Source organism: Gopherus flavomarginatus, chromosome 7 (assembly GCF_025201925.1).
Source record: "Gopherus flavomarginatus isolate rGopFla2 chromosome 7, rGopFla2.mat.asm, whole genome shotgun sequence".
Taxonomy (NCBI): Eukaryota; Metazoa; Chordata; order Testudines; family Testudinidae; genus Gopherus; species Gopherus flavomarginatus.
This window is the reverse complement of record NC_066623.1, coordinates 36,316,923-36,331,246: the sequence shown is the minus strand read 5'-3', so window position 1 is coordinate 36,331,246 and position 14,324 is coordinate 36,316,923. Positions and strand designations below refer to the sequence as shown.

At 47.5% G+C, this 14,324-nt stretch overlaps 1 protein-coding gene across 4 annotated transcripts in view; it reads right to left on the bottom strand.

Annotated features, from left to right (window-relative positions):
* The window catches only part of PSD2 (pleckstrin and Sec7 domain containing 2), a 153,289-nt gene that overhangs the window by 87,060 nt on the left and 51,905 nt on the right, over window positions 1-14,324 (bottom strand). For 3 of the 4 annotated variants that reach the window (XM_050962601.1, XM_050962603.1, XM_050962602.1), the window contains one exon: window positions 6,859-7,471. The exons of the other annotated variant lie outside the window; for it this stretch is intronic. In XM_050962601.1, coding sequence (XP_050818558.1) covers window positions 6,859-7,418 — 560 coding nt within the window. In that variant the 5' untranslated portion in view covers window positions 7,419-7,471. The remainder of the gene's footprint in view (window positions 1-6,858; window positions 7,472-14,324) is intronic. 4 annotated transcript variants of the gene reach the window in all.

Genomic DNA, 14,324 nt, shown 5'->3' with positions numbered 1-14,324 from the left:
GGAGTTCTTCATAGCACAGGAGGAAGTGTGACAGTGCTTACAGGGCAAGCAGACAAGCAGGTGATCAAAGCTGGCATTGTTGGGAGGCAGAAGGCGGGGCTGGCATTGTGATAAGCAGTTAGACTGGATAGTTAGGGAAGGGCTCTCTGGTGTGAGGCCCAAAAGGTGAGGACAGGAAGTATGTGCCTGATATGCTGGAGAAGGGAAGCCAGTGAAGGACAGCAAGTGAGGACAAACCTGGCATTGCCAACCCCAAGCATTCAAATATCATAAGGCTACTCCAAAGTCATGAGATTTAATAAATAACTCTTGGGCTCTTTTAAGTGATCCTCTAGCTTTTGAGCTGTCAGGGCTCACATTTTCAAGCTTGTCTCCACACCCTCAAGGGCTCGAAACTTTAATTTTTAAACAAAGCTGAGAGTCTCACCTGACTCCAGGTGCTTAGGCTTTAAGAAAAACACCAACAATATCACCAGATTTGTGAGTTTTGCTGAATTTCACTCTTGTCAAACTACTTTGTGTCACCCCTCACTCTGCCATGCAGGGCAAGTTCCATCACACGGAAATGAGTTCCTATCCAGAGTGATCCCTTCCTTCCTGCAAAATAGGAGGAACCTTGGAGAGGCCATCCACCTGACCTCATTTCTCTAATCACCACCAGCAACGGAGATTCCCCAGCCTGCCTTGGCAGCCTCTTCCTTTGCTAAATTGTTTGAATAATTACCATCACAGCTAACTTAGATTTCCCCTCCTGCAGCTGAAACCCATTTGTTACTTTGTGTTCTGTTTGTACTGACTAATGAGAAGCTCTGGGCCCTTGCCTCCTTACTGCACCCTCCCAGAAAGTCAGCACACTTGTTTGGGGGTGAGAGAGAATTTTAGTTCTCAGGACAGATGGTCCCGTTGGTTGTGCTGGAGCCCTCTGTCTACAAAGCAGTGCCAGCTTCCCCCATACTGTCTTCTTTTATCCATTCTTTTATTCATTCATTCCTTTTAGCCTATCCATGTCTACCTTCCAGACCTTTTACCTTTGTTGTTGACAGCCTTTGAGCTCTCCGTAGAGCAAACCCGTGTGAATGGTAAGAGATAGTGCAATCAGAAATTGCACTGTTGGCTCCCAAGATCCATACCGCTAAGGCTGAGTGACACAAAGAACAGGCAGTGACTATCTTTTGTACGTAGGGGAAGCCACCCTGAATGTAAGTGTTTGCAACCCAAGTGCAGAGAAGGAAGGCGGGCACTGACTCCTGGGGAGGCAGCCTGCAACCAGTCAAGGCCAGTGCCCAAGAAGGACACGAAGCAAGGTGACGCCTTTCCTCAGAGATGAAACGAGACCATCATAGTCAAAGTCAACAGATTTTCATCCCTCACCAACAGGAAAGAGTTTTCAAGAGATTAGAAAGAGACTCTCTAACACTCGGGCCCATAAACACGTCCTGGACCTGACTCAACCAACACTCAGCTTTGGGTTTGTCTACATGGTGCAACAGTGTGCATCAGTGGGGTGTGAATTCTAATGTGCACCAACTTGTCACGCACTAACTGACCTGCATAGACACTGTTAGCGCACACTAAAAGTTCCCTAGTGCACATTAACATAGTCCCATTCCAAACAGTACCTTGTTAGCATGCACTTTTAGTGTGCACCAGCAAGGTCTACCCAGGCCAGTTAGTGGGTGAATCATTGATGTGCATTAGAATTCATATCCCACTGCTGTGCACTACTGTGCCATGTAGACAAGCCCTGAGATTTCAGATAAGGTCAGAACCTGAATCTGATTAAACTTGATCTTGTGTGTTGGAGTGGCCTGCCCACAGAGAAAGTTCAGTACTAAGACATTAAATAACATGGAAAGAGTTTGCTTTATACACAAGCTAGGATCCATATATTTACATGCATTACACTCATAAGTCTTTGTAACTATACTGGAGTAATGATATCTCAAATTGCCTAGGCTGCCTTTTCCAATCATTCTTTCCATCATTAATGCTTATGGCGACACACGCAATGGTTATTTATGCAACTGAACTGAGCTGGATTTTTATGTATAAAGTTGTTTACATTTCTTTTCTTGCTGGTTAATTAGTCATAATAACGTAGAAGCGCATTTGCTGTATTGGCAGTACTGAGTCCTGTGTCTGGAAAGAACATGAGTGAAATTAGGCCTTTAATGTTCTGCATTGAAGGCAGCAGTTTCCTGAAGAGTTGTGTTAAAGTTTTAGTGAATGGAATTGGAGCACTATCTGGCCATTCATCTTCTGTGGAAGAAATGTATTGGCAGAGGCCAATTTTCAAATTTAGGGGCCACAATAGTTGTCTAAGCATCTGACATGAGGCACCCTCTTTGAAAAAAGTTTGCTGAACTTTCTTTTAAATTAAAGATTCCCCTGCTGTTTTGAAGTCTTAATTAAATGAAAATAGTTCCATGAACTCAAATCACTCAGACGACCTATAAGAAAAATGATTTGATCTCAGCGGTAAAGGGAACTTGCTTACAGGTTCCCTAAAGGACCAAATTCTGCACTGCCTACTGGAGATGTGCTGGGAGGGGGGATGCAGAGAGATACTGCCAGTATGCTATATAGCTGAACCAGTCTGCCTGTGCACAGGGGAAGACAGTGTGATCTAGTGGATAAAGCACTGGTCTGGGAGTCAGGAGGAGACCTGGGCTGTATGGCCCTGTTGTATGATCTTGGGCGAGTCATTTTGTCTCTCTGTGTTGGTTTCCTCACCCACCCTGTGTCTTTAGACTGTAAGCTATTTGAGGCAGGCACTGTCTTTCACTATGTGAGTGTTTCAGGGCAAACCCTTGTCACAGGCATCCTCCTGCAGCCAATTTCAGCAATACAGGTGCAGCCCATCTCAGTTTCCCCTTCATCTGCCCATGCAAAGGATTAGCATCTCTCAAACCCTTTATGCAGCAACACTGGCACAGTCTACAGATCCCTCATAAGGAAATCAGTTCTTCCCAAAACCCCAAAGTTACAATGCAGCAGCTCTTCAATCTCATTCAAAGGTTACCATTTCCAGGTCATCCACCAGAAGGGTGACCAGATGGCAACTATGAAAAAATGGGACAAGGGTGCGGGGGTAATAGGCATCTATGTAAGACAAAGCCCCAAATATTGGGATTGTCCCTATAAAAATCTGGTCACCCTACCCACCAGAGAGTCATTAACCCCTCTGCCCCAGGGTCCCACTCTCCAGGCCATCCACCCAAGACTCCTAGGCCCACTCGTCTCCCTCGAGTCTTCTCCTGTGCCCCCAACTCAGATCTCCTGTGAGAGGATTCCCTGCAGTGTCTCACTCCTCGAGGCCTCCTCCTGTGTTAGTCCTACCTCTGCTCCTGGGATTAACCCTCCTGCCCCCCAAGCCAATCCCTACCTCTGGGCCCAGTTTACACTGCCCACACTGGCTCTTCCCCTCATTCCTAAGGGCCACTGCACAAACCATCCCATAATGCAGCAGGGCTCCCCAGCCCTCCCAACTGAAGTCACCAGCAGCAGCTCCTGGAGCACCTTCCTTACACCTCTGCTCTCAGGCTGCTCTTACCTGCCCCTGCCTCACTCCTCCTCCCATGCAGTCTTTCCTCTTTACATGAGCCAGCTGCCTTCTCATCAGCCCAGTTAGGAGGCAACTGAGTGGGCCCAGAGGCTGGTCTTAAAGGGGCCAGTCATCCTGCGACAGTGCATGCGTGTGTGTACAGCATGGAGCTTAGTGTGACTGGGATCATCTCTGGGGCCCCTTGGCACTGCCGTGTTATAGATAAGAAGAAGAACGTACAAGGTGACTGGCTGTAAGAACACTACAGGCAGCAGAGAGAGTCGTTACTGTAAGCAGCTGAAAAGCATCAGGCTGGAGCTGAAAGCAGCACAGTGTTACTGGAGATATATAATGGTACTGTTGGTCCAACATACTTATCTGGCCCTGTTACTGCACTGTCTGAGCACCTTGTGATGTGTCATGTAGTTCTCCTCACATCATCCCTGTGAGGGAAAGAAGAGCATTAAGGGGAACTAAGGCAACAGAGGAGCTACGGCCCAGATTCTCAAGGGCACATAGGTTCCTAACTTGCACTGAAATCATTGGGAGTGAGGTGCCAAGTGACTTGCCCCAGGTCACACAGGAAGCCTGTTGTAGAGCAGGGACCTTAACCCCTGGACCATCTTACTACCCTACATACCAGCCTTGGGCTCTGCTCCTGCAGTCAGATCCACATTGCCAGACCAGTCTGCCCTCCACCCTACCAACCTGGCTCCCAGGAGAATTTTCTTTACTATCAAGGCTCCACCCAGGCCCAAGCAGCTGATGGCAGAGAACTGGGCTTGGGGATAAAACACACAGTGAAAACTTTAGTGAGACTTGGGAAAACGAAGGCTTTGCCGAATGTTGTGTAGGGGAATTTGCATAAATCAGAGTAGAAATATATGTGTAAATAGGAGAGTGCAAATATATGCTAATGTATGGAAATGACAGCAGACACATCCAAAGTAGTTGCTGTTTCCTCGTTTCATGTGAAGATGTTGCTAACACATACAGAGGTCGGGCATGGGACCAGGTCTATGGAGCCCAGAGCTCTTTTCCCAGCTCTGACACTGACTTACTAGGTGACCTTAGGCAACTCAGTTTCCCTATCTGTAAAATGGTTTAATGGGACTGACCCACCTTTGTAAAGTCCTTTGAGATCTTTGGATGAAACATGCTATACAAATGAATTGGTAATTATAAGTGAATTATCAGTTAACTAGGTCTTTTAGCCTCAAGATGAAAACCTTGTCTGTGTCTTTTGGACCTTAAAGAAAAAATATTACCTAAGTTATATTTGTTCTTAACTACTAATTAGGATATATTAAACAGGGTTTAGATGCTCTGTGACAGGCATCCACTGCACAAAATGGGGGATAGCAAAGAACATTCACTTACAATAAGTAAAAGAATAGACCAAATTCAGAGTTGGTTAAATTCCACTGACTTCCACAGAACCTCTCCTACTCCCCACAGCTCTGAATTTGGTCTTATCTAATGAGTCACACAGGCTATTCAAGGCCAGAATATAGTAGGGGACGGCCAGCTTTGCAGTTAATGAATGAAGACACATTGGTTATGACATATTGGGCCAAATTCAGCCCTAGTGTAAGCAGATGGATCTCTGTGGATTTTAGTGGAGTTGCACCTGCTTACACCAGTGATGAATTTGCCCCCACCCCAGATGCTTCAACCTCTCCTAACTTTGATGCTTTCATAACTGTGACCCAACAGACTGTTGAGCAGCACAAGGCAGCTGGAACAGAGGGAAAGAATCTGGCTCCTTCCTGGTAACCAAGAGATGTTTCCGGGCAGGGCTGTCAGTTATAGTGCGGCAGTTATGTAAGCATTTTGCAGTTGTTTCTGGGGTGTGTTTTTCCCTTTGTACTGGGCTTAGAATTTAAAGCAGATTATAAATAAACCTAAGTAAATACATAAATAGCAAAGCAAGTACTTGGAATACAGAACACAGTCTGATTGTATTCTCTCCAAACCGTTGGTCTGCCGTTTAACAACTTCACACCTTTAGCATGCCCAGCACCTTAAAATCATTCCTCCTCCAACGGTGGACCACCGTTACATCTTTCTTGAGGCCTAATTCTTCAGCGGAGCGCTGTTCTGCAGCTGATCTGAGAGAAGGCTTTTTTCCTCTGTTAGTTCGGAGCTTGTGCAATATATTAACGATTCCACTGATATTTGCATGCGTCACTGTACACCAGTTCTTTTATTATATTTTTAATTGGTGTCCTGTATGTTCACTGAAGCCATGTTGCTACTGCTTCTGGCTTTGGTCTGGGCAGAATCTCTCAGAGAGTCACCACTATCGCCATTAGCTCTTGGCCAGACCTCTGAAGAGCCGTTTCAATGAATGATGTGGAATTTCTCCCAGTCTCAGGTTGTGGGTCCTGGTGGGCAGCATAATTTGCTGCTCTCCTGCTTGCAAAGCATCCAGCCCACCCTCCCCATTGCTAAACTACCACCCAACAGAAGGCATCAAGGAGGACAACCATGCCCCAGACATTGACATGAATTAAAACTAATTCTTAGGGAACTGAGTAGCTACTTGGGACTCAAACAAACATCAGCCAAACACCATTTGCTTTTGTCCACGCTGGTTCTGCATAAGTTAAGCAATGGGGCCACCTCTTTTCTAAGAAGATTGCTCCACAAGATCATTGATCTCACATTAGGAAACTTTCCCTAATATTCACACACGTTCATTTCGTCACTGTGACCCCTGGCTCCTCGCTATGTGCTAGGACCATCCTGAATGGTCTGCCTCCTTGCTTGGTACCTGCACCCTTGTAAAACTGTTCTCACATCCCAATCCAGAATCATTCCAGATCTTTGTACTCTCTCCTCTCACATCAGACCAGGCACCTCTCTAACCACTCTCATTGCTCTTCTTTGGACTCCCTGCAGCTTGCTGGTCTCTTTCTGCTGCTGTGATCCCACATGTACTGTGGTGCAAGAATCACGTAGGACAATGACTCTGTGCCACTTAGGGCTTCGACCACTAGTGCCCATGGAAATACCAAAGGGAGGGAAGCAGAAAATCCCATGCAGATCCCCTCACATAGCGCTCCCCAACTCATTCCACAGGGGAGTGCAAGGGGTAGCAGTTCCTTCAGCAAATCCCATTGATTCTGGGTGACTATTTGACAAGAGCTTTGCAAAAGGATGTGATACAACAGAAGACAGTAAAGGAGGGTACATTTGGGGCCAAAGTCAACCATGAGGGACCTGATGGTTCCCCCCCCAGATTTAAGTGGGGGAAATATGATGCACATTAATCCAAGCAGTGAAACAAATTGAGAGAGAATCCCAGTTACCTTAGCTGTTCCTCTGAGTCCCCAGCACTTAGCACCTCTGGAGAGTCCAGGAAGGTCTGCAAATGCACACCACTGAGCAGCTTGCTATACAGCTCCTTGCTAGGCGAGTCCCTCTCCTCCAAGTCAGCGTCACTTCTCCTTGGTGCTGTGCTGCCCTGTGTCTCTGTTACCTCCTTGACATCAAAGTTCCTCTCCTTCCTCGGCTCAAACTCTGTATGCAAACCGTTTGTCAGCACCAGACCGTTGACACTGCTGCTGTCACTCTCTGATTGCGTTTGCTGTACCCTGTTTCTCTGCATTTCACTCTGCTTCCATTGGTCTGGTGCCATTTCCAGATGTTCGGCCTCATGGCCAGTGCTGTCATTGCCTGGGCTTCTGTGTTCCTTTGCTCTGAATGGCTCAGCGCTATTCAGGAGGCTGGCTTTTTCATTGGAGGGATTTGTGGGCTCTGCTGGCCGTTCACTCCCATTATTACAGGCTAACATGGCTAGCTGCAAGCCCGAGGTATGTGGCTCATTATACTCCGCAGAAGATAATGGACAGTGAATGTTTTCATTCATGTTCAGCTTGTTCTCACAGGGCTTGCCGTTGGTTAACTCAGGCTCAGTATTATCTACAAAGGAGGAGAAACAGAAAATCGTGAGTGTCTGAAATTGTCACCATTAACGATGTTACTGTCTAATGACAGTTTCAAAGTGCAGAGGAATGAGACAAACACGCATTCAGACTCCTGGGCTGCAGCTGGGTGGGTGCCACTTCTTGGAGGTGATGGCTGGAGTGGGCTGAAAACTTTGAAAACTCATGCCCTTGCCTTAAAATAGAAGCCAGGGGAGGTGGCACATGTCAGAACTCTTTGTGCGTATGGCCTATGCAACAGAGGAAAGCAATCGTATGATCCAAACACAGCCACAGTCCCAAAAAATCAGCCCCTTCTCACTGAGCAGCGGGAGACACAAGAAGGCACATGCGTGGCCTGTTTCCTACATAACCCTCCCAGAAAAGTGCAGAGCCATTGCCTGTGAGTCAATAGTCAGTATGCCCAGTTCAAATGCACTTGTCCCCATGCTCATGCTGTGGCTTTGTCTTCCTCTAGTGGTTGGACCATATATAAAGATTTCTTAGTCTTCTACAGCCTTTGAGCTAAAGGCGCTTTCACAGGCAGTTGAGCTTCATGCTTTTAAATCCAGAGGTTCCCAGATTCAGCCCTCCTGAAAACCTGCTCTGGTGCCCACTGGACTGTGGGAGGTGTCTGTTACAGGTCAGAGTGGGGCAGATACTGCTCCTTTGAAGCCTTTGGCAGGGCCATCAGGCTAATGGCTCACAAACAAGATCTCTCAGGCCGTCACAGCACTGAGCAGGACTTAGTGGCTATTGACATGGGCATACCACTCTGTCTAAAACTCTGGCAGCCCCAACCATATCACCATAGCCCCTGTCACACCACAAAGACAGAAAACAGACTGGTGTTTGGAAGGTGCCCAGCTAATCACCACCCACAGCAGTGGGTATTGTCAATGAGGGCTGTTCCATGCTCTAGCTTCATACCTATGCCTGGCACTAAGGCTGCAATCATTCAGAGAATGGCCTGGTAGTACCAGAAATGCAGCTGCCATGTTTTCCCTCTTAGATTAAAACTCCTTAAAACTCTCCTTTGCCATGAGGCCTACAACAAACTTGACAACGGTTAGGCTGGTGGTGGACTGAACCCACTGTGTATCATTCTTTGTGCTCCACCTCCTGTCCAGCACCTAACACAATGGGGTCCTGGGCCAGGACGAGGTCTCTTTGTTGTTATTGTCATCATAATCTCTGAGGATAGGACAAGAAGCAATGGGCTTAAATTGCAGCAAGGGCAGTTTAGGTTGGGCATTAGGAAAAACTTTCGAACTGTCAGAGTAGTAAAGCACTGGAATAAATTGCCTAGGGAGGTTGTGGAATCTCCATCATAGAGGATTTTTAAGAGCAGGTTGGACAAACACCTGTCAGGGATGGTCTAGATAATACTTAGTCCTGCCTTGAGTTCAGGGGACTGGAATAGATGACCCTTTGAGGTCTCTTCCAGTTCTATGATTCAGTGATAACACCTAACAACAACAGTGATCATAGTAGCAGTGGATTCATTGCCTGCCCAGAAGGTAGCTTTTCATGGGAAGATGTCCCAGCATTGCAAGCCAGAGATTGCTGGTGCACAGGGGTACTGCTGCCAGTTGGCATGCCCATAAGGGGGTGCCGCAGTTGGCTGGCACACCCATGGGTGAGAGAGGACGTTGGGTAGGAGAATTCTCATGGTGGGAAGCACATCAGTAGCGAGGTGACTCTGCTCAGCTGTCATTGCCTGAGGATAGATGTCCCAGTGGTGAGTAGAGTGAAGCTTCAGAAGATGGCAGAATATCAGAGGAAGCACCAAAGTGGGTCTGAGCACCCACTGGTGTGGGGAAAATATTGCATTCTGTTAGCAGACTCATGCGGGGCACAGGGGTATTTGGAAACACCGCAGCATGACAGGTTAATGTCATTTCAGCATCAGAGGTATGGGGTACTTCCTCCCAGAAGTGTCTGTTGTTACGTTACCTCCCAGTTAAAAGGCAGATTCAATCCTGGGCGTGGGAATAAGAGGTGGGCTAGTTGCAATTTTTATAACACCTTGTAGTACAGCAGAGATGTGCAGACTTGCAAAATTATTCCTGCTGACTCTCTCTATTTAAAAATAGTTCCTTCACTGCCTGAGTAACACTTCTTTCCCCTACATGTAAATACTGCTGAAACATGTCATCTAGTTGCCACTTAAGACCATCACAAATGTGTCCTTTATGAATATCCTAAGAATTGCTACCCAGGCAGGACAAAAGAAGGTCAACATAGCACAGTGGGCAAATTATCTAATCTATCTACAGCACTACAAAAAGGCACCTTACTTTTTTTTAACAGATAGTGATGCCAGTCTTGCAAATAAAGTAAGTTGTTGCTGATTACAAAACAGTATTTGCATATAAAATAGTTTCAATTTATGTCCAGCCTTGACATGCAGCTGAAAGCAGTGACCTACAAACTGAACTTAAATATTGCTGAAGTTTCAGTATTGTTGGGCATAGTGAGGCGGTGTGGTTCCCCACCGCTCTGGAGAGAGATGAGCCCCTCTGGATGCCAGAGTGGGCAGAGCTAGTGAGCTCTGAGCCCACTCCCCAGAGGGTCAGATGGTGCCCCCGAAGTATAAAGGCTCAACCTCAGAGCTCACTGGAAAAGCAGCTGCCAGAGAGGCCAGATGCCTCTGGCCTAGGCCATGACTGGGAAGCACCAGTGACCCGCGGTCCATGCAAGGACTGGCCCGACCTGCCCTGCGCTCGCTACCCAGAGGAGTTGCCAGGCCTGCCCTGCACCAGCTACCTGGAGGAGTTGCTGGGCCTGCCTCTCGCCAGCTACCCCGAGGAGCCCATGATGCTGGACCCCCCGGAGGACACCACCCCAACCCAGGTACCACACGAGGGGGAGGTAGGAAGTAGCCCAGGGGTAGCCGACCCTAGTGTGGCTGCAGCACTGCCAGAACCCATGTCATTGCGTTGTGGCCAGGATCCCCACCGACACAGCAGTGGGTCTTCTGCCGCTGCTAGGGCCCCGGGCTGGGACGCAGTGGAGTGGGAGGGCCTGCGTCCCCCCTGCCACCCAACTTGTGGGTGGCAGTCTCCCCTTCTCCAAGGCCTTTTGGAGGCTTGGGCCTACTGTTGTTACTCAGCCCTGCTGGAGGGCCTGAGCACCTGACTCATTGTTGCCCCACCCTGACCTAGGGCCCCGGCCTAACTGTACTTATTTCTGCCCCCACCAGGGCCGCCTGGGGAGGACTCTCGCGGCCGAGCTAATTCCTCAGTACATAAACAGAGTGTAGTGAGGCGGTGTGGTTCCCCGCCACCCTGGAGAATGATGAGCCCTGGCTAACCTCTCTACATTGGGGTTCAGACAGAAGTGTAGAGGCATCTGAAATAATTTAAAAAGAAAAATGATTTCTTCACCCAAAGGGGGAGGATGGGATATTGGTTAGTGCAGGAACCAGGCAGCTAGGACTCCTGGGTTCTATTCCTATTTCTGCTGCTAACTGACTTGCTTGAGCAACTCATTCCATTTCTCAGTTTCAGTTCCTGTATGTGTCAAATGGGGGATAATGTTGTACTATCGGGGGGACTGTAAGGATTAATTAATGTTTGTAAAAGGCTTTGAAATGTTTGGATGCCATATAAGTGCAACTATTAATAATTATTATGATTGAAATTGGCTACTCCTTCAGCACAAATGCATATTGGCTCTTGAGAACACAATACATTCAGCTAGCTCTGCTGCCTGCGTTACAAGTTCTGACCCAATGAAAGAGGTGGGAATGTGAGAATCTTTAGTCTGAAACTGGAAAAGTGATGAAAAGAGAGAATTGAAAGGCAATAAAAAGAGATGATCTCCTCTTCTTCTCCTTCCCCCCGGAGAGCAAGGAACACTTGAGAAGCAGGAATGTCTGGCTGTGCTGCACAATGGACATTTCACTGCACAGTGTGTCAGAGAGACCAGTGGGGGTTGCCAGTGGCCACTGCCTTCCGTGCCCAACACATCCAAGCAACAGCAAGGAAAGATAGGCTTATGCCAGGATCTGGAATTGGGCCCCCTTTGGAAGCTGGGGAATGTTAGATCTGAACCATTGTAGCTGAACCCGGTACTGTACTTTTGGATCCAGGCCAGACCCAAACCCAGAAGGGACCTTGTTTTTTGGTTCCAGTTTAGATGCAGTGGAAAACTCATGAGTATGGCTGCTCTTCCAAGGGTTCTGTCATTCAGGGTCACAATGGCATATAAATAGCTCGTGAGATTTTGGCACTATTGAATCTGAACCCAAGCCCCAGTCTTGAGTTAGCCTTAAACCCACAGCACAGCCCAAACCCGACCTGGGTCCAGACTCTAACACTGCTTCTTTAGCCCATTGCCAATGCTTATATAACCTTTATACCAGGCAGAGTTGACAGCAACAAGGGCCGGATCCAGTACCTAGGGGTTCCCTTTCAACAATACAATGCAAAACCAGCTTGAGCTCCCACCCAGTGACCTGGGAAAATTACACACACACCCCTGGACACCTCTAAGAGGCAATACTCCCCCTCTTGCAAGCACAGAATCTTGGTGTAGCAAAAAATACCTTTGATAACAGGAGGTAAACAACTCAGCATTAAATTGGGAAAACACCACAACTAGGATACATAAATGCAAACCAAGAACCAGAAGACCCTCCCCCTAGTAGACTGGGTCATGTCCTTTCCCTTTGGGTTCTGAAGTCCAGCAACCCAAAAGTCACCCCACCCGCAGAGGCTGTCCTTGGTCAGTGCAGCCCCTGAGTTCAGAAGTTCACCTCCCAGCCTAGGTGGAAGCGGGGAGAGGAATGGAGGCACCTTTCATGCTCCACTGCTCAGGCCCTCGACAGCCGATTGCTATGCCTCTCTGTGACGTTCTGCTCCAGTCTTCACTGCCAACCACATCTCTCCACCAGCCATTTCACTAACCATGCCTTTCCACCAGCCACCCACACCACTAGCCATACCTCTCCACCAGCCATTTCACCAATAAGTCTTCAGCTCCCCTTAACACAGCTCTCAGTGATTTCAGCTGTTAGTAGGGGAGCCTCACTGCTGGTACACCTGCATAGTCTTCTTGCATCATCACCACTAGCCCAAAGTAGATCTAATACTTAGACCTAGGTATCAATGATTTCAGCTCTGCAGTATGTAACAAGACATTTAGTTGAGTCTAAATTAGCTCTGTTATTATACAGGGGAGAGAACAAAGTTCAAAATGGTGTTTGAGACCTACAAAAAGAAAATCCCACACCACAAGGAACAACCCCCTGTTCCCAATCTTTCTCTAGCTGCTGGGCTTTGGAACCCTGGCCTAGCAAGTGCTGCTCAGTTGAGGGTGCGTCCCTCAATCATAAAATGCCCAGTACAGTTCTATGGTCCTTGATTCACAAACCAGGATAAAAGCCCTTTATTACTTCTGCCCCAATAACAAAGAGTCTGGGGATCCCATAGCAGCCAAAATGACCATTTGGGCAAGCAGTCCCATCATGCTAGGCAGATGGGTGTGCCCATGCAAACGAGATCAGCCTCTGAAGGCCTTTTCCACAGCTCACCACAAGATGTCAGGGCAGAGCTCATTCTGACTCTGCTTACACTTACATTAGGAAGTGGGCCCTGCCTGCCCCAGAAGGCAGGCTGTGTGGGTTACACATACTCAAGGATCATGCAGGACTGGGCCCATAGGTAGGGACCAGAATCTGTGCTCTCCCCACACACTTTCATGAACTCAGAAGGATGCAGAGTGGAGCAGACAGAACAACCTGGAATTGGGGCAAGAGGATGAGATGGCTGAAATGATCAGGCATGGCTAGCACAAAGTTTCAGATAGCCTACATGCCTGCAAAGATGACATCACTTAATGGAGAAGAGATTGAGGCAGAATAATCAGCAATTCCTAGGGGTCCTGGAAAATGACCAAGGAGAGAAGAGAGTCACTTTTCTCTTAGACTGAGCTCAGCGACAGTGTCTCGTTTTAACCAAGGAACTCTCCGGCAAGCAGAATGGGCTTGGAGAGTGCCGGCAAAGAACGCAACTGAGAAGAAAAGCAGAGACCAGATCCCATTATCATTTTGTGATATACCACCTAGAGGAGGGACTAACTTCCAACACCCACACAACAATCTCCCCTTCCCTACCCAGGCCAGTCCCATCAACACCCAGACCTCAGGAGACTGAAGATTTTCTTTTTACTGAGATCAATGTGTTGAGGGATTGGCTTCCTTTTGAAAGCTGGCCACAGGTTCTGTATTTGTATTTGGTGCTGACATCACTGAATTGTAGGACAGAAGGAGCAAGCTAGGACACCATCGGAGTGAGGTCTTCTGAGGTGGGAAAGGATTCCAAGGGATGTAGCATAACAGAACTCCTCATGCGGGCACATGATAGTCAGGGCCTACCAACATCCTACTCACCATTACAGCAGTAAGTCTACCTTTGCATTATACACCTGCACAATCCCCTAAAATAACCAAGCTCCCCACTCATCTACTATGAGCAGGATCATTATAACTATGTTTAATATAAATGCTTCTTTTTTGCTGTTTTGGAGTTAGGTTCAAACCATGACTGAATACTGCTCTAACACACCAGGGCAATTTTTAATATTTGCAGGATATGATTAACTAGAGATCGGATTCTTTTCCTTTCCTCCCTACATTTGTTTTGTTTTCTTTGGCATCACTCTGTATTGCCACCCACCCTCCAGCCCCAGGAAGAGGTGTTGAGTAAATGATCAAATAGCTAGGTGGAAATGGGTAATACCGGCAGTAGTTTTAACCAGCTTTAATTCTAGTTAACCACTACTCTGGGTTAAAGCATGTTCAGGCCAATAATCTAGTTCATTTCTCTCTCTCTTGATCATCTAAT